Source organism: Cololabis saira, chromosome 13 (assembly GCF_033807715.1).
Source record: "Cololabis saira isolate AMF1-May2022 chromosome 13, fColSai1.1, whole genome shotgun sequence".
Classification (NCBI taxonomy): domain Eukaryota; kingdom Metazoa; phylum Chordata; class Actinopteri; order Beloniformes; family Belonidae; genus Cololabis; species Cololabis saira.
Genome location: NC_084599.1, coordinates 13278823 through 13302534, shown reverse-complemented (window position 1 = coordinate 13302534; position 23712 = coordinate 13278823). Strand labels below are relative to the sequence as shown.

Here is a 23712-nt window from a genome sequence, read left to right as displayed (position 1 = left end):
AATTTGAATATTGTGATAAAGTTCTTTATTTTCTGTAATGCAATTAAAAAAACAAAAATGTTATACATGCTTGCTGGATTCATTACAAATCAACTGAAATATTTCAAGCCTTTTTTATTGCAAGCCATGATCAGCAATATTAAAATAATAAAAGGCTTGAAATATTTCAGTTGATTTGTAATGAATCCAGAATGTATGACATTTTTGTTTTTGTAATTGCATTACAGAAAATCACAATATTCTAATTTTCCGAGACAGTCCTGTATATACACACACATATACATATATATATATATATATATATATATATATATATATATATATATATATATACACACACACACACACATATACACATACATACATACATACATACATACATACATACATACATACATACATACATACACACACACATTTTTTTTATAATTAATATAGAAATATGTGAGGGGGAGTCGGGGAGAGAGAAAACAAACAAACAGACACGAGAACAGACAGAGACGCAAACAGCAACCATTTCAGGTCTCTGACTAATGTAATGCTGATTAAAGAATATTACTATTTTCTGAAACCTTTTCATAATGACAAAATCAGTTGTATCACATATTTTCGCTGGAAGTGATTTTTGTGTTTCCAGTTTCCACTGACAGTTTTCTCCAAGATATACCCAAAACAGATAAAAATTAAAATAAAAAAAGGGCCTGCCTTGATTGAATTTTAACCTAATTCCACTTTATGCAGACATTTCTTTTGAGAGTAAAACTCTGCGCTTGTGCCTAAAAAAAAAAATGACGAAACGGTTTTCTTATGCAACACAGATTTATGATTCTATCTCAGTTCAGTCCTTCTTTGGGTTCATTGATGAAAAGAAGAAATCAAATTTAACCGATATTACTTTGAAATGGCAAGTGAAAAATTAAATTACACGAATCTCCCTGTCACGCAACTAAACAGAGGAACCGAGCATGAAAGCCCATCTGATGAAATTAACAAATAAACATTTTTCCACTGTAAGTGTGGATGGAGAAAGACAACACCGAGTGTGTTAAAAGTTTAAAAATCAAGTGAAAATGTCTTGTATTCTTTTGCATTTAAATTTTTCATTTTAAACTTGTGAGTGTGAAGCCTGATGACCAGCACTTATGTCCACAGCAACATGTTTTATTTCTACATCTATTCAATTATTAATATATGAATGTAGATTAAAATGTTACCATCAGTGATCACAGCTGCTATATGAATGAAAATGTAAACAAACCAATAAATAATAATCTAATGTGTGCAGGTTTCTGTCATGTGGATAATTGAATAAACCCACTTTGAAATCAGGAAATGGTTTAATGTAGAAAAAGTAAAAAAAAGTGTCCACTTAGTTCATAAATGGCCTTGTTTTTAAAAAAATTTCTAATAAAACTAGAATTTGTTCATTACAGCAGCTACAACAAAGCGCAAACTGTGGTTTTTTATGAGTTTTTAACATATAAATATAAAAACAAATGAGGCACTTTGAGCTTCACGTTGATGTAAAAACACTTTGTTTGATGTTAAAACTCAGCATTATCATTCACAGTTGTAGAAATCTAGAATAATTACAATCTAACCTGAAAACAAGACCTTATTAAGATAAATTAAAAACAATAATATTACAAGGAAGAAAACAACATTTTTTGAAGGCGTGAAACTGTTTTCATGTCTGTGCTGGACCAGAAGTCAGCAGGTTTAATCCTCAAGTTGTCTAAAGTTCAGTTGCAGGACCCCATTCAATGTCCTCGTCAACGTCCTCGTCGTCCTCCGAGCTGTCGCTGCCTCGGATCTGCGTGCGTCTGTACTGGACGGCTTCGTGATGTGCGATCCTGTAAAGGTGAACAACAGAGAGGTGAATACCAGCAGGCGACTTCAGTCTTGCTTTACTTCTACAAAACAGTAAAAAAGTAGCAAAAGACTTACACAACGAAAGGAGGGCCTTTCTTTTCCTCAGCCTGGGCCTGCGGCTCTGCCATCCGAGTCTGTAACAGAAGGGGAGAAAGAAAAGCAAGAATTTGTAGTAGCTATTTAAAATGAAAAGCACAGGTTTGTGATGTGATTCTGGATTCTTTAATTCATTTAACCTTCGCAAAAGGTAGCTATGTGGCTGTTTTTCTCCAATCAATCTTCAGGATAGAAGAACCCTAAACCAAATTAAAGTTGATTATTTTTTTCCTCTCCATGTACTAGAAACGGTTCCCTCTTCTTAAATATTATGTGTTATTATCCGACTTCATCTTTCAGAGCTTAAACCTTCCAAAATACAACTCAACTAATATTAAATTCAAAGGCTGATTAGCTTCAAATTTAATAATTAATTTATTGATTAATTAATCTAATTTTGTTAACACTTTGTCACTTAAATATCAAGTCAGAAAACCCACCACGAATAACAATAAATAAAATCACAAAAGGGCAATGTGACTAAATATTGTCTTTTGTTTTTCTCTTAACTACATGCATTTCTGCAGCTTATGTGGTAAATTAAAGCCATTAAGTGCCAGAAATAGCTTTGACCCCCACGCTCATATTTGGATTGTGATGTTTTTAATCTTCCCAACTCATCCTAAATGAGTCTTATTTTTTGCTTTAAACAACTTTAAAAGCACTTAGAAGGGAATTTATTACATTTTGCTGCTTAAAATTACTTAAATTGTTGTTATTACTGTTAAACTTGTTGGGGTTTGATCGATAGTAGCAATACCACATGTCTGATGTACAATAAGATGAATGATTTTTAATGTTTAGTAAAAAAGAACTGCAGCAGCAGTTGCACAAACCTGCAGTAATTTCTCTTCGATGGCAGACAGGCTGGCAGGTTGAGAGCTCTCCGGCTGCTCTTCAGCGTACTCGGGTTCATTCAGCGCGTATCGGGTGGAGGGGTGTGGGGCTACAAAGTCCGGCGGCCCATCTGACGGAGATTTGGGCACAGCCACATCAAGGGTACCGAAGTCCATGTCTGTAAAACTGCGGTGAGAAAGCTCGTCCTCCTCGGCAGGGCTGTGAGGCGGGCTGTAACGCTCCCGCCGGGATGACTTGGGCTCAGGCACCAGCATCAGTGGGGGGATTTCTGTGAGCGAGTCCCTGTCGTCGCTGGGCTCCGGTTCAAATGTCGGGCTGCGGTGTCCAGAGGCCGGTTCAGATGATCGGGCTAAAGCAGCTCCGGGTCCCCTGGAGCCGTGTGGGAGCCTGGATACATCCTGGCCGGGGTAAGCCTCCTCCAGGTCCTCGTTGTCAGTGTAGGCTTCTCCGTCTGTGAAGGCCTCTCCATCAGTGTCCTCCAGGTCACTAGCAGCACTCAGGTAGTCCGTCTGGGTTTGGTCCAGAGCATCCAAATCATGTTCTGCTCCGCTCTCCAGCTGGATAGAAGACAAATTAAACTACTTTAGTTCTTGGTTGGAGTAAATATCTAAAAATATCCTAATGCACAAGAGCAGCTTTGCTTATTTTTCACATTTTGTAAGGATAATATGGCTTAGACCAGCTACTTTAAGACTGTTGAATGTTTAAGTCTGGGTTTGCAATATGATTTCTTTGGTCAACTGCTGGTCAGCTGTGTTTAGGGTTGCACTTCCTTCACAGCATCGGTCAGGTTAGTTGTCTTAAATTAATTCCCAAAAGGGAAATACATGATCATCATGATGATACTTTTCAAAACAAGAGTCTGAACGGAGCAGGAATCCATTCTAACTTTGAAATGAAGAACAGTCCAGTCGTGTAAAGTTGTTGGTTGAGCTGAGATCATGTTGTAGACTGCACAGCTTTATCATCATTCTCACAATGGAGGATAGTTATTGTAAAACATAAAACTCAAATGTGAGTAGTATAATCTCTGGAACCTCAAGTCACTTTATGTCCATTTCTGACCATTTAAAACAAAGTTTAGATGAAACTAGAGTGGATGTGAAAATACGAGTGTATTTGTATGTGTGAGGAGGAGCTGCGGGCCGCACCGTGACTTCAGACACCCAAACAGGTTTGGCCTGCTGGTGGCGGATCTTTTCCTTCAGGCTGTCATACCAGCTGTTGGAACCGGGCTGCAGGTCCACACGGGCTGCGGGGAGAAGTTAGGAAAAATACTGTAAACACCAACAAGTGAGAGGATGCAAACAAATAAAATAAGAATGTTTTTGATTCTTGAAACTCTTTAAAAAAAACAAAGGCAGATTTTAATAAAAGAGCTTTGATCAAACGTGAGGATCACCTGAGAAGAGGTGGCTGCAGTCTTTCTTCATCTTGGTAGCCTGCGAGTAAAGCCGTCTGGAGCTCTTGTTGGAGTCGGGATTGTACCTCTGTCTCATGGCCTTGACATCCTTGCGGCTGTGAGGGTCTAAGAAGATCACCATGGGATGGTACTGGATGTAGTTCAGCCTCTCCACTGCAGTAGGAGTGATGTCCAGCAGAGGGTGCTTGTCCTGGAAGGAAAGAAAAAAAGAGCAGAGTTGAGGAAATGACAGGATTAAAGAAAATAGGATGTTTGTGCTGTTAAAAGTAAATACAGATTTTAATTTATTTGCTAATATCAGTTATGACAGCTGCTGCTCACCTTCTCTGCTATTCTCCTCACAGTATCCAGTTTAATAACTGTGGAGCTGCTATCTCCTCCACTGCGAGGAACCATCTCTGAGGAAACAAGAAAAAAGAAACTACAGTTGATAATAATTCATTTGAAAAAGAAAAACAACAACAACAAAACAAGCCTTATATTTCATTTTTATTTATTTTTTTTTTTTTTCCAATATCTTTTTATTTCACAAAAGAAAGGCAATCACAAACATCCTAAATAACAGTAGGTCTTACAATTTTCTTTTGTGCACACAAGCCAAATCTCGCCTACAACCCACCCCTCCCAAAAAAACACAAAAACATACACACGAAATAAATAAAAAATAAATAAACTGTAAAAAAAAAAAAAAAAAAAAAAAAAGTAACAGTAGGGGCATCAAAACTCAAATACCTACAGATACATAGGTTACATAAAGTAAATGACAACAATAAGACAGCAATCAGCGTACGATGAAGTTTACAATGAATGAAGCTCTAAGCCAGAAAATAATGGTTCATGTTTATTTTAATATTATGAATGTGCTTTTATTGTTTGAATGGAAGTGTGGTTGATTTTTATGTTTATGTTTTGATGAGCTGCTGGACGATTGAATTTCCCTTTGGGGATGAATAAAGTTCTATCTATCTATCTATCTATCTATCTATCTATCTATCTATCTATCTATCTATCTATCTATCTATCTATCTATCTATGAGGCATCAGGTATGAAAGAGTCAGACACCCACCTGCCATCTCATAGTCATCAGGGATCTCTCTGCCCAGCTTCTCCATGGCGATGTCGTTCAGAGGACCCAGGATGACAATGGGCCGTTTGAAATTAGCTGGAGAAACAAACAATCACCCGTGTTTAAACTTGTTGGAGTGTTTATGAATTTGTTATATGTTATAGGCTGTAAAACCGTGCCGACCTTCCCGGAGCAGGACTCTCTCGTAGGCTGGGAAGTTGCCCTGAATGGTGAGCTGCAGCAGGTCATCGCGAGTTCTCCTGACATTTTTGTCAGTCTTTTTATTCCCCCTGAGCCCGCGTAGTTTCCAGAACTCTGCTCTCGGACCCGAGACCTGCCTCTCTCCACTGGGCCGCTGGGTCCGCTCGATGATGGCCAGTTTCTCTGCCCTGTGGGAGGGAACGAGGGGAAAAGTTTAATCAGAGATATTGGCTGTAAAAGAAATTAAATCTACATCTCTTTTGTCCCTCACTTGGCCTGGTTGGGGATCGTCCCTTTATCCATCTCATGCAGGTCGTTGCCCATGCGGATGGCCAGCCAGTTGCCTATCTTCCCACGATACATGGTGTCCATGACTCTGAACACCTCTCCCCTGGTGAAGCCCAGACCGATCGGGCCGTCGGCCTCGTGGTCAAAGTGGGTGCGGATGTAGAAGTTGTCTCCCAAGTTGGACTTGATGATCTTCTTATAAACTAGCGAGAAGCAAAGAAAGTTAGGACTGAAAGACTCGGAGGAGGTGATCGTGCAATGACGTCTGCTCCACACTTACGGTCCATCTTGTTCTGCGTGCAGATTTCCACCGGTACGCCCGTTTGGATGTTGAGCAGGAAGTTGGCAGCTTCCTCTCGTGTGAAATGGCCAAAATCGACTTTATTTACCTGAACAAGTGAAAGAAAAAAAAAAAAGAAAAAACTTTAATTCTCACAACTTTGACGCCAACCAGTGTGAGATTTAAAACCATAAATGAGGTCACCTGCATGATCTGGTCCCCCTCCTTCATTCCCTGTTCGTACGCCGGGCTGTTTGGCTGAACTCCGCCGACAAAGATGCCCACATCGTTTCCTCCCATGAGTCTCAGGCCCACACTGCGCTCCTTTACAAACCTCACCATCTTCACATCTGAACTGTACCTTAAAAAGAGGGAAAAAATAAATAAATAAAATGAAAATACTGCATTGACTAAATATTAGTTTACAAATCGGATGAATCCGCACACTCACCCTGGATTAGATGAAGGATAAGAATCTGGAGGTAGGGAATAGATGGGCTCTTCTGCAGGCTTGGCTAGAAAAAGTAATTGAAATAGTGAAAATCCAAACTGATCATTTACTAATTAAACATATTAAATAGTAAAAGTAATCAGAAACAAAGTCTTTATGTGATACCCTGCAACTACATAATGATTCACAACGAGGACGTACGCAGACAATTCAAGGGGCCGTCGCTTTAACCCGGGAAAAGGTTCACAAGGAAAGTACAAATTTAAACACAGATTTAGGGAATTTGAGTACTTTAATTACTTACTCATATTTCCCCAAATTTAACTAGAAGTTATTTAAATTAAAAGTATTTTATTGCACACAAGGGTTTTCAGAGTTCAGAACAGCAGCTCTGGTGGTATTCCCCAGCAGGAAAACATCACATTACACTAAAACATGCATTAAGTCTCATTTTGTCAAGTTTGAAAATCAATTGATGAGGATTATAGATGAGGATTTTCATGAGTATCTCAAGGCATTTCCACAGTGACTATATCGGATATCTGATCCAGCCCCCTCACCTCTGTGCGTGTTGAGTCAATACAAAAATTAATAACAGTCTGGGTCTTTATGGAGATTTAATTGGGTCTATTCTTAGCATGATAGGCAGCTTGTATTTTGACAGCCATAGCATCTCAAATTACACATTTTCCCTGAAGATGCAGCTCAGGCTAAACAGGCCAACAAGCTGTTGCCTGGGCAACAGCCGCCCTCATCTGTGTACATCCTTGATTCTGACATACAGATAACATGTACTCAGCTAAAGTTTTACAGCATTAATCAATGAATTAAAAGAATAAGTAATGGAAGCACTCAAAAGTGAAGTGTAATGTAATTTCTCAGGAGCCTTACAGTGAAGTGGTGGATTGTTCTTCACTGAAACCCCGGACCGAAGCGTGTCGCCTCCATTAGCGGGCCGAGGAACACTGTCAGGTAGAGAGGATGTCAGTGATGTTAGTCCTCATGATGCTTTTCATGTCAACTTCAAAAATTGTACAAAAAAATCCCTAAATACAGGACTGTCTCAGAAAATTTGAATATTGTGATAAAGTTCTTTATTTTCTGTAATGCAAAAATGTCATACATTCTGGATTCATTACAAATCAACTGAAATATTGCAAGCCTTTTATTATTTTAATATTGCTGATCATGGCTTACAGCTTAAGAAAACTCAAATATCTTATCTCAAAAAATTAGAATATTCTGGGAATCTTAATCTTAAACTGTAAACCGTAATCAGCAATATTAAAATAATAAAAGCCTTGCAATATTTCAGTTGATTTTTAATGAATCCAGAATGTATGACATTTTGGTTTGTTTTTTTTAAAATTGCATTACAGAAAATAAAGAACTTCATCACAATATTAAAATTTTCTGAGACAGTCCTGTATGACCCCATCCATCTCAGAAATCTCATCATTCCTCTGAGACTCAAAATGCAAACATTTATGATTAATTGGATTTTCATGTGATAAATAACTATTGGAGACAGATAAAGTCCTCCAAGACATCTGTGAATGTCCAGTTCTCTTCGAGAGTAACGTTATATTTTACAGATGTGTTCCTCTGGAACAGTTAAAAAATCAAAATGAAAAGATGTGCCGTTCGTGGCTGGTAGGACGACGCCCCCCAAGAAATAAATGGCTGTCATGGCGAAGCGCGGCTCTAAACGTTGGAAATCATGCCACCATCTATAAAATAGAGACGGTAACTGCATCCGTCAACCATAAACTGCGTCAAAATTGAGTTAACCACGCAACCGCCAAGAGGCCTGACTCTGTTTTCACAAATCAAAGACTTCAAAGACTGTACTGCAATGTTGTAAAAGATGATTCCTCATTTGTTTTGTTAAGCCCAGAAAAGGGAAAAAAAGATTCTTATATTTATGCATGGCGTGACTTTTTACCATCCATATGTCATATTTTGAGGTGCGATTGCTCGAAATGTCTGATGCTAAATATATAAATTATGAATATATATATATATAATTAATAAAAGAAATCAGGTTGCTCGTGGGTACAAACATGCCAATATTACAGTTAGTCTGGGTTTAAGTGAGTCACATAGACTTAAAGCTGCAACTATTTTATTATTTCATGTGTTTTTTGAGAGGATCTGTGGTTTATACTAGTAGACAGTGAGATCTGAAGTAGTCTGGGATGGGAATGAGATAGAAGAATGGATATACACATGTATATTTACTTACAGAAGTTCCCATCAAAAATAATATAACTTTGACATTTTCAGATTTATCATTTCAAAAATTCCTCACTGGCCATTTTATTATTTATAATAATTTCCCAGTCCTGGGATCAGTAAAGTACAGATTTGTCTTTTCTTTCATAGGTCATCTCACTTATAGTGAAGATGGATTCTACATAAATATATTGCAGGAGTTACCAAGAAACACTTGTTGATAAAGTACATCTAAATACTTAAAAAACATCTATGAAAACTGTAAATCTGATCTCTCCCTCCTTACAAGAGCAGTGTAACTTCATACATCATTTCTGTCTTCTAATATTTGGTATTTCTCCATCTCACAGTCATTGGGAGTAAGAAGAAAAAAAGAAAAACACACATGGAAAGGAGAACTTTTTTAAGCAAGTCCTTGACTGATATGTTTTATTGGTGATCTGTGGGGCTTGCTTTGGTGGATTATGTCACTCTGCCGTACCTGCGATGGCTCTGCTCCCGCTCAGAGCTGCCAGACCTCCTGAGATGGGAAAGTGGATCTGAATCTGAGGAATCTGAAGGAGAAAAGAAGAGACACTCTGTCATCATCATCATCATCATCATCATCATCATCATCATCATCATCATCATGTACGGTGCGGACATGGAAAGGTTGAGGGTGAGAGTGAGACACGGGAGAGTAAACTGACCATCAGGAGGGGGTCTGGCGGGGGACTGGATGCGACGTGGAGGCTCCTGCCTCACAGCGATTGAGGAGGATTTCTTAGGCACCGCTCTGATAAGAACAGATGAAACACCGTCAGTGTTCAGGACTGGATGCATGATGAGAAACATTGTCACAAATCAAAAGTTAAAGGTCATGATGTCAAATATCTCATGGTGTTTTGATTGTTAGCAGTTGAACTTTTGTGGTGCAATCTCAGCAGGAAGTTGTGTCATGTGCACCAGTATGTACAGAGTGCATGACACACAACCCTTTGTTTTTGTTTTACACACAGAAACCAGTACTGTCGGTTACTATAACCGAGTACTGCTTTTGGTTAGGTTACAAAGAACAAACTTCAGGTTTACTGTCAGCAGTGATGCCTGTTCTTGGAAAGATTTGCTCTCATGCAACTTCACAGGTTCTGCATATACAAATGCACAGAAACAATGAAACTTGACTGGTGTTTCTAAGCACAAACTGAAGCGAGGGCAGCTCTTGCTCACCTGTGCCTGTCGCTGGCTCTGTTGGAGTTTCCGCTGTCGGTGGAGTCTCTGCGAGGGACAGATGCGTAGCTGGCCTCTGATTCGGTGTCTGAGTGAGCTGTGGAAGTCAATTAACCAAGACTGTTAATGAAAAGTTAGCACCTCATTTCAGATGGTGGACAGAAATTATTAGCTACGTTGCTTTAAAAAAAAAAAAAAAACAACCAAAAAACTGGATTACTCAGATGAAACATTTTGAAAACAGCAGAATAAAAATGTCTGACTTTAGGCCTCAATTGTTGAACTGAAATGGCTTAAAGTATTTGGATTCTCTCTCTAACACACACACACACACCTTCCTGTGGCGGGCTGCTGGGAGCGCTCCACCGCGGCGGCTCCACCTGAGGCTGCAGGGAAACTTCTGGCAGCCCTCTGGAAGAGAAGAGAGGGAGGCGGGAGTGAGGGAAGAGGAAGACAACAAATCTCAGTTACATTTGGCGAGGGGGGCACCAGTGGCTAATATGATGATTATTGATGAGGCTGAGACTGAAATGTTGAATATTCACCTTGTAATCTCTGATGCAAACTCTTTGTGGCGGTTAACCGCGTTGTGACTAATCGACATTAACCATTAAAGGGAATACCTGCACTAACGGCTTAATCATGTTTACTATGAACTTTAATACAAGCAGGTTTCAAGAAGCGATGGATGAGCAGGGGGCTGCCCTACGGATGACTGGAGAGCTGCGGCTTCATTGATACGTGTCCTCTGTGTGATCAGCACTGAGCCACATACAGGAGAGCGTGTGCAGTGAAAGTCACTTTTATTATTTCATTATAAACAAATGTCAACACTTCATATACAGTCAAAAAGACAAATCAAGGAAAATTAAAATAATACAAAACTTCACTGAAAAGAAAAAAAAAAAAAACAGAAAAAAATAGATCAATAAAAAAAAAAAAAACAGAAAAGTGTCATTTAAATTTTAAAGACAAATAAAAGCAAATGATCAAGCGAGGTTATCAATGAAGAGAGCCGTGAGGACTGCTCGCTTTCTGCTCCACGAGATGTTGTAGTTTCGGGTAGGGGGTGGGGTTGGGAGGGCCTTCATCTGTACCTGTATCTGCTGAGGGAGTCCTGGCTGTACGTGGTGTTCTGCCTCTGAGGAGGCGCTGACGTGTCGTCCGATTCAGAATCCGAATCTGGGAAGGACCGTGAGATTGCAAAAAGCTATGAGACACCATGCACGCCGCATTGTTTGGATTTTATTCACATCCTAATGCTTTAAACCACCACTGACAAACAGAGACGTCATGCTGCATTCATGTTGATGAATGTAGTTTGTCAGATAACATATAAATCATAATTTTAGTCAACTTAAAATGACATTTATAAGCAAAAAAAGAAGAATTTTAATGTTTTTCTTTGCTTTTAGTTTTCCTTACCTGTGTGCACCTGTTCGCATCAAGCATTCAAAAATTAGGTAAATATTGTTAAGAAGGTGTCAGATAAAGTCCAGCAGATGCAGTATCACACTTAGACGTTGAATGGTGTGTGTGTGTGTGTGTGTGTGTTTCCTGACCTGGAGGGGGGGTTCTAACAGGTGAGTTGACTCTTCTCAGATGCTCCTGTTGAACAAAGACGGGGGAAGACCTCAGACCCGCGACGGGAAGGTCAGGAAGAACTCTGCAGATACAGGAAAGGAAAAAAAAAAATTGTTATGCGTTCAAAAACAGCTGAAAACTATTCTGCTCCTCATCGTTTCCACTTCTGAGGAGGTTATCTCAATGTTTTGTGTCACACATTCACAGAGGAGCTCTGCATCAAGTTTCTGTAACTGAAGTTGAAAAAAAAAAGCAGCATCTGTACTTGTATCGACTGTCTGGAGGAGGGTTGGCTCTGCGTGGAGGAGGGGAGGCGCCGCGGTCGGAGTCAGAGTCTGACACGGGCCGGCGAGGCCGTGAGGCGGAGGAGGACGGGCGAGACGTGGTCCATTTGGGCGGGACGGGAGAGGAGCGAGGGTTGGGGAGGGTAGACATTCCCGACAGAGTTCTGTACGGAGAGACCAAACAATAATCAATGTTGTTTATATTTACATAACCAACATCATCATGGGGATGTAGCCAGTGATCCCTTAATGTCAAGGTAACATCACTATAATTAATGGATAAAAAAATACTTTTATGAGAGTGCATTTGTACAGCAAAACTATTAATAAGTAGGGCAATGAAATAACATAAATGACGCAGGTAGTGGGTGAGGAGAATGGATGCAAAGGAATGAAACATGTCTGCCTCTGGTCTTAGGGGCCTCACTATATCCAATTAGAGTTCGATGATTGATTATCAATGAATTTATGGCATCTTTTTGACTTTAGAAAATGAGTTTAACTGACTTGTATTTGCTCGAGTGGTCTCTCGTTTCTGGACTGTCTCTTCTGACAGGAGGAGGAGGAGGAGAGGCGCTGTGGTCAGACTCGGATTCAGAGGGAGCTGAGGAGACAATAATTAGAAATGTTATTACAGGGCTGTTATCTGATATCATGGTCCAGCCGTCCCCATACTAATGGATCCTAATCTGCTTTTTGCTACTTTCTAACACTGAATGAGTCACAGCTCAACTTAATGCTCCACTTTGAAAGTTTTTTTACAGGTAATGCAATCAGCAGGTGGTTATTGAACACGTGCCCCTGACTGGGAAGACGCTCTGCAGGACTGACCTCTGCGAGACGCGTAGTTCCTTGGACTGGGCCGGGACAATGTGGAGCGCACTGGTGATGAATCTCGGGACTTGGCTCGTGGAGGAGGTTCAGCTCTTGTTCTGGTTAGAGATAATAAAAAACAACAAAAACCATTACAAAAGTGTAAAGTTTGGTCATTTCTTCTCCATCGTTAGTCAGATGATTGACATCTGTACCTGCGAGTCCGTTTCTCTCTGGTGGGTTGGCGTGATGTTCTGCGAGGTGTGATTTCATCATCTATGTCTGAAATATCTGAAAGAACATTTAAAAAAACTTCTGATGAAAGAGGCCGGTAACTTCCAGAGTGTCATTGTTCCCTCCTTTCTTCCTCCACCCCCAGAATTGACCTGACAGCTTTCTCTCCCCCGTCTGAGCGGCTTACCCTCCAGCTCCGAGCTGCTGTCTCTGCGGCGGTCCTCGTCACTGTTGGGGGCGCTGTCCTCCACCTCGGGGATGCTCACCAGGAACTTGCGGTCGTCCCTGAGGACCGTCATGGTCAGCTTGCCCCTGCTCCTCTCCACCAGGTGCTTGGTCTCCAGCAGAGAGAGGTTCTCCGTCGTCATGCCGTTGATCTATTCACAAATGGATGAAAACAAACTAAGGATGAAATTACTTTACTTATTGCAGATACTGAACGCTGCCGAGTTTTTGTTACAGTTGTAACGGCACAGCTTTCACAAATCTTCACCTTGAGAATGAGATCTCCTTCTTGCAGCGTGCCTTCCTTTGCAGCTAGACCGCTCTCCGTCATGTGCTTTATGAAAATCTGAGTGCCAAGTTTCAGTCCATACTCTACACACACAAAAAAAAGAGAAAATAAATTCCTGACAAAAGTCTTCACTTTGAAAGAGATAAGACATGTGGATTATTTAGTTTTAGAGCTCTCATCTCCCAGCGACCACTTCAGTCTTACCATCTGTGACCTTCTTCTTGACCAAAGTGGTTTTGATGGGTTTTTGCGGAGCGTTGTTTTGTGGCAGCCTTTTATACCCCGTTGACATCAGCGGCAGCGTGTTTCCGTAGCCGTTGCGGTCAGGCGAGGAGCTGCGAGCGCGGGAGCGGTAGCGCCCTCCGTCCCGGTGGTCGCTGCCGTCAGAGAAGCGCCGCGTCTCTCTGACAGGCTCGTGATCCAGCAGGTTGGAGTGTGAGGCTGCACGCGTCGGCCTGGAAGTCGCTGGGATCTGGATCTTCCGAGGGCGTTTTATTGTCTTTAAAAAAAAAACAACAAAAGGGTAAGACCCACGAGGAAACATTTGAGAAATCATTTGAATTAGCATTTTCTCCCTACTTACTACATTTGCTGTCCTGCCACACGTCTTGAGGGTCTGAATGGTGAAGTTAGAGTGAACATTGTCCATTGACACTCCATTGACCATCACAATCGAATCCTTGGTGCTGCAAAGCCAAACAAAACATGAACGATTCTGCAGATTGATCTAAACGCCTCATCAAAACAAACCCACATGTAAAGAGTTCAAAGTTCAAATTCCTACAGTGGCTCAAACTTACAAAAGTCGTCCCATGGCTGGCCCGTTTGGCAGCACATCCGACACCACCACAGCTGTATCTCCATCGTCTGGGTGGGGCTTGTCTCGGCCCCCGGAGATGGCAAAACCAAAACCTAGCTTGGGATCCTGCCATTTTGAAGGAGAGATGAAAAAGAAAGCAGAGGATTAGACATAGTGCATGAAAGGAAGAATGCAGGAGAGTGGGTGAGTAGAGCAGGAGCGCGAGTGGGAGATGCAGCGGAGAGATAGAGGGAGATGTAGCACATTCCAGCGGCAGGATGGTGAAGAGCCAGTTGGTGCTGAGAGGCGCAGCAGGGTGTGTCACGCTGAATTCCTGCTGGAGTCTCTGCCGTGAAACCGAGAGCACTGAAACACCGTCCACTTCAAGCCCCTTACAAAAGCACCGGGGAAGAAAAACAGTGAAACCGCCCCTGAGCCAGACGGCTACCACTCCACTTCCACTTGTGGAGCTACTGGGCACAAAGCAAACAGCACCAATGTACCAAAGATAAACAGTCCAAGTCAAGAAAAAGAGAAGAAAAAAAAACTCCTCCTCTGTGTTTTCCTTTTCCACCTGTGAAATCTCTGACATAATCACACAGAACCACAGTTTATGAAGCACACTTACTTTGTTTAGCGTTATTGTATGCTGCTCCCATATTACTAACTCATCCATGCCTGGTTTCTGGAAAGACAAACACACAAAAAGACAGAAAAGTCATATAATAAAATCTGCACTTGGGAATGAATCCTGAAACCTAAGTTCACTCAGGTCCTTACGAGGAGGAAAGTTGATCCTGAAGTGAGCAGAAAGAGTGTTTGTTCAACACAACCTGATCTGAGCCTGCTCACACCTGTCTGGATCCTACCTGACCGGTATGGAGGAGGGGCTACCTGCTATCTGCTGTCTGTGTGCTCGCTCATTTACGATAAAGAACACTCATTTACAGAAAAACACAGCTGTAGGTGGGGATAAGAAGTAGTGACTAAATGCACTTTGACAGAATCCATTCTGACATCTTAACGTGTATATATAAACTTTAATATTTTATTTAACAAAGAGAAGCATTACATCCTGAAATCTGAGTAGTAAATGTTATATACATTTTATAAATATAAAGATAAATAACTAACCGGAGGAAAGAAAGAAAATGAAAACTGAAATATCAACTTCCTGTTGGTAAACTAATCGACTGTTTACGGCGCTACGCAACACGTTCCTGCGTCTGACTGACTGTGTAAACAGTCACTGTGTCAAACTTCTCAGGCTGCTGAAATCGAGGAGTATTCGGCCATCAGAGTCTTCATTTTATGCTAATTTTGTAGGATAAAAATGATTTCACTCTAAAAACAGTTATTTTGATGTATATTCTTCAACTGGACGCCCCAGTTAGGTCAAATAAGGAAAGAAGAATGTTAAATTACAAGTATTTGATCCTCTTTGGATCATTTGTGACTTGATCTCACATTGGTCTCTTAATTTACTTGCGATTTGAAAGAAAACACGCGACAGTTGTGTAAGACGAGCCCTGATTTAGCTAGATCTACTGTCCACCTTCACAGAGCACATTTCTATATATTTCTGCCCAGTTATTCTTGTCAGAAAGGAACACGAAGCCAAAAGTGAGCACACCAACTTCCATCCGGTGGAGTAAATTTAGTTAGTTTTGGATTTTCCACATACAAGCGCTTTTGAAAACCTGAGGAACTATATGGATGTGGAAGATATTGGCTGCGTTACTAAAAAGGAAAAAAAACAAAAACAAACAGGTAAAGCCAGAAACTCTGGTCAGATACACAGAGGTTACTGTTACTGTGTGTCAAAAACCAGCTTGGAGTTTATCTTAACACTGGATTGTGTAGATAGATGTAGGACAGATGACGAGTACTCGGCTGTGTGTTTATTAGTACTGTAACTCAATCTGACTGAACGCAAACACCAGCAGAAGAGACAACTTCCTCATAGATACAGTATCACCTCTACGGAAAATATGAAATCTTTGTTTTCTGAAATTCAGCCAATTTCATCAAAAGCTGCAATGTAAAAGAAAAAAAACTGCTCTGAAAAATTGAGGGATTCAAATCCTAAATATGGCCAACAGAAGAATCTGAAACTCGCTGGGATGTGTGTTGTCTGGACCTTTGAACAGTAGGTCGGTTGTTTGACTAAGTTAATGATAAACTTTGATAAACAGTATAAAAAAAAAAAAAAAAAAAAAAAAAAAATAGGTCATACATGATCTGATTTCATGCAAAGGTACCATTTAATCTACACTGATACTAACACCTGGAGCCATTTTTAGTGGATCTTGTAGTTTCACTGCAGTTACTTGCAGCTGCAGGCGAGAGCAGAGCAAAGGTTATGGCTGAGAACCTCAAGACAAAGGTCAGCTTGTTAGAGTCATTACAAACGTCACTCGTAGATACTAAACAGCTCCATAACGATCCTGCTGAGAGAAGTGAAAAGGACAACTCTGCTGAGAAGATCCGGGTTATGAGCAAAAAGTTAAAAAAAAAGAAAAAAGATGTCAGTTTAGATTATTGTTTTTATTTTATTTTTTTTCTGTGGGCACTTTTCCTTGAGCTCATTTAAAAATGTAATAAAGTTGAACAGGTTATAGGAGAAAAAAAAATCTTGCAAAGAGAATCGGACCATACTAAACTATGATGAAAAGAAGTTAATTAAATACTAAATGGAATGTGTTATTATCATTATAATAAACACAATATTACTTCATCACCAGGCCAGAAGCGACAGCTGCTGCCACAGATAGCTCACGTTCATCCTCATGCTGCCATTTGTTCACCTGAATCTAAATTAGTACAAACAGATGAAAAGAATGAATTGAGTCACTTCAGGCAGCTGGGGTTGTGAAGAAGTGTGACGTGAAGTTCTCACACTTGTGTGCTTACAACACAATAAGGAGATAAAGATAAAGAAAGCACTGAGCCTCTTTTTTCTGGGTGTTTTAGGGACTAAAACCAGCATTTCCTGGTCAGTTCCTTCAGTTAGGAACCTTCCAGTTTCATCCACTTAAAAACAAAGGTCAGCTTGTTTACAACTGAATGCCTCCTTCAGTTCCTACAAAATGAGTCAAGTTTGACCTGGATAATCAATAACCTAATTATTATCCTACTGAAAAAAGAGGCAACTGTTGCAACACTGAGAATATCTAGGTTTAGGTCAAAGATTCATTAAGAAAAAGTGGACTCCAATATCTGGAGAGCAAACAGTGCTAGCAGTTAAACTTTAACTCTGGATGGAGGGCATCAACGAGAGCAATGTGATGATAGTAAAACTGGAGCTTAGAAAAGTTTAAGGATTGAAATGCTGAATCATTTATCCCTTTTTGATTGCAAAGAAACAGCACCCGTGTTCTCTTCGAGGAAGTCGAGGAAATCTTTCTAAAATGTGTTGATCTACAGAAACAAGACTTCCCTTCCTGGATCTGGCAGAAACTAAGCAGCTACACAGACAGACACAAAGATAAATTGGGCGTCAGAGTAGACAGTGATTTTTTTTTTAAAGTCAACTGTGGAGATTATTTAGCAGACAGCTTGTACATTTTTACTCATTCTCAACATTAATAAGATTTAAGACACTGCACCACACTGAAAGCCCATGTTTGTGTGCGTGTGTTTTTTCCTCTCCACTCACCAGTTGGTCCTTAAACCTTACTTCCATTTCCCTCTGAGGTTTCTAACGTGAACTGAACACCTGCGGCCTCAAACGCTTAACAAACAACCAGCTCTTTATGTTCCATATGGTGTCAGCAACAGCAAAAATCACCATAGATCCACTAGTATCCAACTCTGTTTACTCCTCTCAGATTATCTCCGTATGGATGCAGGCTGCAGTCCGGCCCGAAATACGATCCTCCTCCCGAAATTATTTGAAATATGACCTGCTCTGGTGTTTCTTTCTCAGTATCGAGGGAAGAGAGAAGCATCCAGGAGAGACCTCACCTGGCGAGGACCCACCCCCTCCCGACTTTCCCCACTCTCACAGTGACTCTCAAGTGGCCTTTGATAGCAGATTTAAGGTGGAGCTGCACAACCCTGACCCTCAAAGCAGTCACCAGAGCAGTAAAGCAACCTTAAATATCACAGGTGCTTCTCTCAGAGTTATACGGGACTGTGTCCGTCTAAAAACTGAACATTAGCCAGTTAAAAGGTGATGAAAACATTACTCCAGAGTCGTAAAGTTAACCATTAAAACCCTAGGTTCCTTCTAGACCCGCGCAGGGAAAATTGTGCTGCATCACATCCTAGTAGGTTAAATTTAAAGAAATATAACAAAGTCAAAAGGTAGCTGATTTTAAGACAGGAAAAATAAAAAAAAATCTGTAAGTGCTTATTTAAGCTTTTTTATGTCACAAAGCAAACCTAATCATCTCCATCTCATGTCGTCTTCTCCCATGGTTTGAGAAATATCACCTGCTCACATCTGCATGCTCAACTGGACTGGACTGACTCCATTTCAGCGAGCATCTACATAGGTATATCAGCATCGTGAGGTTACATGCAAAGCCAAACGGTGGAATCATGTTTCTATTTTGAGCTAAATGCAAAACTAAAACCCCATAACTTGCAGGAAGAAAACCACAGATCCTCCATCCCAATAAACAGGCTCTCAAGAGTTTAGAAAATAAACTTTTCGATGTAAAGCAAAATTAGCAAGAGAAAAATAATAACATTAAGTAGTATTAGAACAAAAATGAATTATATATATATATATATATATATATATATATATATATATATATATATATATATATATATATATATATATATATTTTCAATGTCTGATCAACAAACCAAACTTCTAAAATATAAACTTTAATATCTTATTTAACAAAGAGAAGCGTTACATCCTGAAATCTGAGTAGTAATGTTTATATATATATATATATATATATATATATATATATATATATATATATATATATATATATATAAAGCCAATAAAGATGCACAGAAAAAGTTAGCACAAATACTGGGCTGGTAAGAGTCAGTATGAACCAGTATATTGACAGTAGTCTTCTCTCACTTACAGGCACCACCAGCAGCGGTGGTGGAGGCTCCGGGGGCACAGAGCCAAAGTGTTTCAGCAGTTTAACTCGCTGCCTCAGATTCATGACGACAACACTGCGATCTTCTCTGTCTTCTCTTTAAAAAAAAAACACCACCCTCTGATGAAAATCCGTCACAGACCCTAAGATGAATGACCACCTGGTTATTGCTGCAGGTCCCTAAGGCACGCAAAGAAACCACAGATAGAGAGAGCTCACAGCAAAAACAAACAAAACAAAGAAAAAAACTAAAAAAAAAAAAAAAATGAAATTACATCCCAAGGAGGAAAAACAAAGGAAGAAAGGGAAATGACAGGTCATGCATCTGTCACTCCAGCACTGCGCTCTGCATCATCAGTCTCCATTTGTTATAGGTTCATAAAGTCAAATAGATCCACTTGCTCCCAGTGTCAGTGGTGTGCTCGCGGCGAGCCTTCATCCACTTTCCCACAAGGCTGAAGAAGGTCCCAGGCTGATGTCTGAGTTTAAGTCTGCTGGGCGCTATGGTTACCCTGGAGGAATGAGAGCGCTGGGTTGTTAATAATTGACGGGGTGTTTGCTTCACTATAGGCCCTGAGTTAGGTTTCCTGGGTTCCTACAGTGGCTCTGTTGTGTCCAAGATCAGGAAATAGCACCGTGGCAACAGAGGGCTTTGATGATATCTCCACCTCATGGTTAACATTTATGCACGCCCTGAAGCATGGGAGTGCCGCAATGCTTTTTCTGAATCGTCAAGACTATAATCACTGTTACTTTTACCCAAAAGGAGAAAAGGGAAGTGCAGAAAACATGGACAGGCCAATGCTTGCTAAACTAGAAATATTTCATTCATTATAAGACACAGCATGTGAGCATTATTGGACTTTGTCGGTCTAAAGATTAGTGGTAGCAACAGAACAGATAGCGGATACTGGTTTGGGTGTGACAGCTGGACTTGGAGCTGCCGGGTCACCTGGAATGAATTATTTATTAGTCTGAAGGGAAGAGGAAACTGCTAGTAGTACTAATATACTGAAAAACAAACACTTTACAAAAGGTGTGTCCCTTCTAAGTAGATCAGTAGGCAGCAGTTCCTGTTTCAGCAGCAGAGTCGCTGCAGACACTGTCAAGGCCACTCCTGCTGGACGCCCAACATGCAAACTACTACATTTCAAGCCCCAGCATGAACACACAGCTCTGCTATGTTTATTTCAAACACTACATTACTCATATAAGCGTCATTACTAAATATTAATGAATGACAGAGGCGCTGAGCCATGAATGGTCAGTGTTTGCAGGATAATGATGAGCAGAAAGGTATTTAAACACGACGCTTTGCACCACAAACACTTGACAGGCTCGGAGTTGCTGTAAAACCACACAGGCCAGGGTTTTGTCAGCAATACAAACACCTGCTTTACAGCTACTGGGCCACTGCACAGATGTCACTTAGCTCAGAAAATTATGTTCAGATTTTAGATAGTAAAAAAGCTAATACAAGTAGAGATCATTTTAATAATTGCGTGTCAAATATAGACCCATAATCTCAACCCTGGGTTTGAGTTCACCATCCTCCACTGATTTCCAGCAACATCGGATGATTTTATATAATACGTGTCCTGAGAATAAAGGATAAGTCAAATGTTTACCAAACTGTTTACATAGATGCCTTTAATATATATATATATATATATATATATATATATATATATATATTAATTAAAAAAAAAAGCATCAACCAAGTGGTAAGTAGTTCAGATAATAAAGAAGCTAATTTAGCTCAGAGCAGCTAGTCTCTCCTGCTAATCTTTATTATAGGGGTAAAGACAACTACAATAAACCTGTTTACTCAGCTAGCAGGCTGAAAATAAAATAGCTATCTTGGAAAAACTCCTTCTATCAAATCAAAGCTGAGTCCAGTTACACTTCAATATCAAGCTAAGAATGCTAAGTTATAGAATTCAATTGCAAGAAATTTAGAAAATGTGCTACTAAGGTGCATGGATGCAAGTAATTGTGCGTTGTGTGCAAGTGGTGTTTATATTTTATTTTGAAACAATACAAATGTGCAGTATTTTAAAAAAAAAGGGGTTTTCTTTCACAATTCTGTAAGTGTCTGATATATGAGCTTGATTAATTACTTGAAAAGGGCCCCTTGTGAATCTTTGCCCAGGGCCCCAAGAGACTGTAGAGTTGCCTCTGAGCATAAGGGACAGGTTTTTGACACAGAGCAGGCATACAAAAAAGAAAAATGTTGTTGCTGGTACTTCTTAGTATTTTTCCCAGGAGTGGACATCTCCCCTCAAGGGGAGATTGTGTGTTACGCTCTCAGATATTATATATATATATATATATATATATATATATATATATATATATATATATATATATATATATATATAAAAAAAAGACCAAATTTCAGATTCTGCAGGCTTTAGTTAGATTGTCAAATGTTAAGCTTCATGGCAGTACAATGAAAGGGGGAAAAGAGACACCCAAACAACAAGAACTTTCTAAAAACTTTGAAAACTAGTTTAGGTCTGAACAAACCACTTCTGGATACATTTTTTCAAACAGACTAGACCAAAGTGGAGACTCCTGAACTGAATGAAAACACACCACGTTTGGTGAAAATGAAGGACAGCATTTTAGCAAAAGGACGTGGTACCATATGTCAAGCACCACGGTGGAGGTGATGATTTGGATCAGAGTTTCAGCCACAGGACAGATTCAAACTATGAAATCCTCTGTACACTGTTAGACCTGGCTGATATGAGTTCATATTACAGGACAATAGTTCCCAGGATGCAAACAAATCTATAAAAGATCTGCTAGAGAAAAAAAAAACTGTGTAAACAATTTCCCACAATCATCAGTTCATCAGTGAATAGAAATAAAATTATAGCATGGAAAGAACTTTCCACAACAAAACTTGGAGTCTGAAAGGGCTCATCCTTAATCAAACACTTTATCAATAAACACTGTGTTGGGATGGAGGGAGAGGAGGACGCAACACGTTGGGAATGTAGTCGAAACTATAGTGAAACTATGTAGCAGGCAGGTAGAAACCTGCAAGTGTGGCAGAACCAGTAGGGTGAGGAGAAATAAAGCTGGACCTGCAGCTGTCACTCTCAATCCCAACAACACACACTGGCTGGCAAACGGCTTCTAAATACACAGAAAATTAGACAAACTTATTTGAATCATATATCACGCAGCGTATAGGAGTATATGGATCGTGAAATAATTAGAAGTGAATAATTATACCCAAATATGTCCAGTCTTATAAAACCGCAAAACTGAAAACTCTCAGAGCAACAGACTAGATAAATGTATTCAAATAAGGTTGCATTAGTTTAAGCATTTCACTTCATTAACCTCTAAAACCTGTATCTTTTATAAGCCTTCAAAACAGAAACTGCTGATGCGGACGGACAGCCAGCTTTGAGTGAAATTGAGATAAATTAAGTCAAAGTACCTGTTTTCGTCCTCTTTGCGACCCGTTTATTGGTTAACTCTTGGTTTAAAAATACGAAGAAAAAAAAATCCTCAGAGAAAAATCTCTAACGAATCTGGCCGGTTCGTTTCCACTGTTTCTTGATGTTTAAGGAGTTTCTTTTAAATGTCTGAACTCAGGTGAGAAGGGGGCGTGGCCTGTTCCTGAGCCAGCAGGTGAGTTTCATGACGTCATGACGCAAGTGCGGCATCGACCGGAAATTAATCTTCTACTCTTTCTTTCTTTCTTTCTTTCTTTCTTTCTTTCTTTCTTTCTTTCTTTCTTTCTTTCTTTCTTTCTTTCTTTCTTTCTTTCTTTCTTTCTTTCTTTCTCTTCTATGTCTATGCAGAGCTCAGTAAATTATATGTATTGACGAATGTAATACTTTGTCAAGATCATTAACAGCTTAACTGAGTAAAACTCACAAAATACATCTTTGCTGCTGTAAAATCCAAATACAATATTTTCCCCATTTCAGATTAAATTCTGAATAAATAAAATAAAAAAGGGCAAAGCCAACATAAATGAATAAGTGTTTCTCATCTCGACAAAAAGCACCATTGATGTGAATGTCTTTTTTGAAACTATTCAAATAAAAATTGGTAGGATTAAAATCTATGCAGCATTTTGAAAGATATTTCTTTAATCTTATTGGTCAAAAAGAACTTCTGTGGTAATAAACAGACTTTCCCCCAACACATATTTCCCATAAGGAGCCAGGTGTATTAATGAGATCTATTTGAAAAAGCTTATGAATTGTGCCATTTATATTCCTATGTAATAGTAGGAGACATCTTAAACCAATACTTGTATTACACACATCACCCAAAATGGGGGATTGTCATTCATCCCAGCTCCACTAAAAAGAGTAAAAAATATTGCACCAAATACAATTGACAATTCTCTTGAAGGAATGGGGATTCTGTACCTGTGTAGAAAAAAAAAAAAAAAAAAATA

The 23712-nt window shown here is 39.7% G+C and overlaps 1 protein-coding gene across 5 annotated transcripts; it reads right to left on the bottom strand.

Annotated features, from left to right (window-relative positions):
- Nucleotides 1-790: 790 nt before the first annotated feature.
- Nucleotides 791-22880, bottom strand: tjp3 (tight junction protein 3). 5 transcript variants are annotated; one of them, XM_061737762.1, is made up of 30 exons: nucleotides 22738-22880; nucleotides 14837-14893; nucleotides 14210-14334; nucleotides 13993-14095; nucleotides 13614-13908; nucleotides 13389-13492; nucleotides 13083-13272; nucleotides 12877-12952; nucleotides 12680-12780; nucleotides 12356-12452; nucleotides 11830-12012; nucleotides 11543-11646; nucleotides 11078-11162; nucleotides 10315-10391; nucleotides 9981-10077; nucleotides 9461-9546; nucleotides 9253-9325; nucleotides 7428-7501; nucleotides 6537-6600; nucleotides 6290-6446; nucleotides 6086-6194; nucleotides 5789-6008; nucleotides 5500-5705; nucleotides 5317-5412; nucleotides 4571-4647; nucleotides 4229-4439; nucleotides 3978-4078; nucleotides 2805-3383; nucleotides 1948-2006; nucleotides 791-1853 (listed from the first exon to the last, which is right to left on the bottom strand). In XM_061737762.1, exons 2-30 carry the CDS (start codon nucleotides 14882-14884, stop codon nucleotides 1736-1738), a joined length of 3915 nt encoding a protein of 1304 aa, XP_061593746.1. In that variant the 5' UTR covers nucleotides 14885-14893; nucleotides 22738-22880; the 3' UTR covers nucleotides 791-1735. The 5 variants fall into 5 exon arrangements, with proteins under 5 accessions (XP_061593746.1, XP_061593743.1, XP_061593742.1 ...); XM_061737759.1 differs by lacking the exon at nucleotides 22738-22880 and adding an exon at nucleotides 19263-19754 and having other exon boundaries at nucleotides 6290-6440; XM_061737758.1 differs by lacking the exon at nucleotides 22738-22880 and adding an exon at nucleotides 19263-19753.
- Nucleotides 22881-23712: the final 832 nt, after the last annotated feature.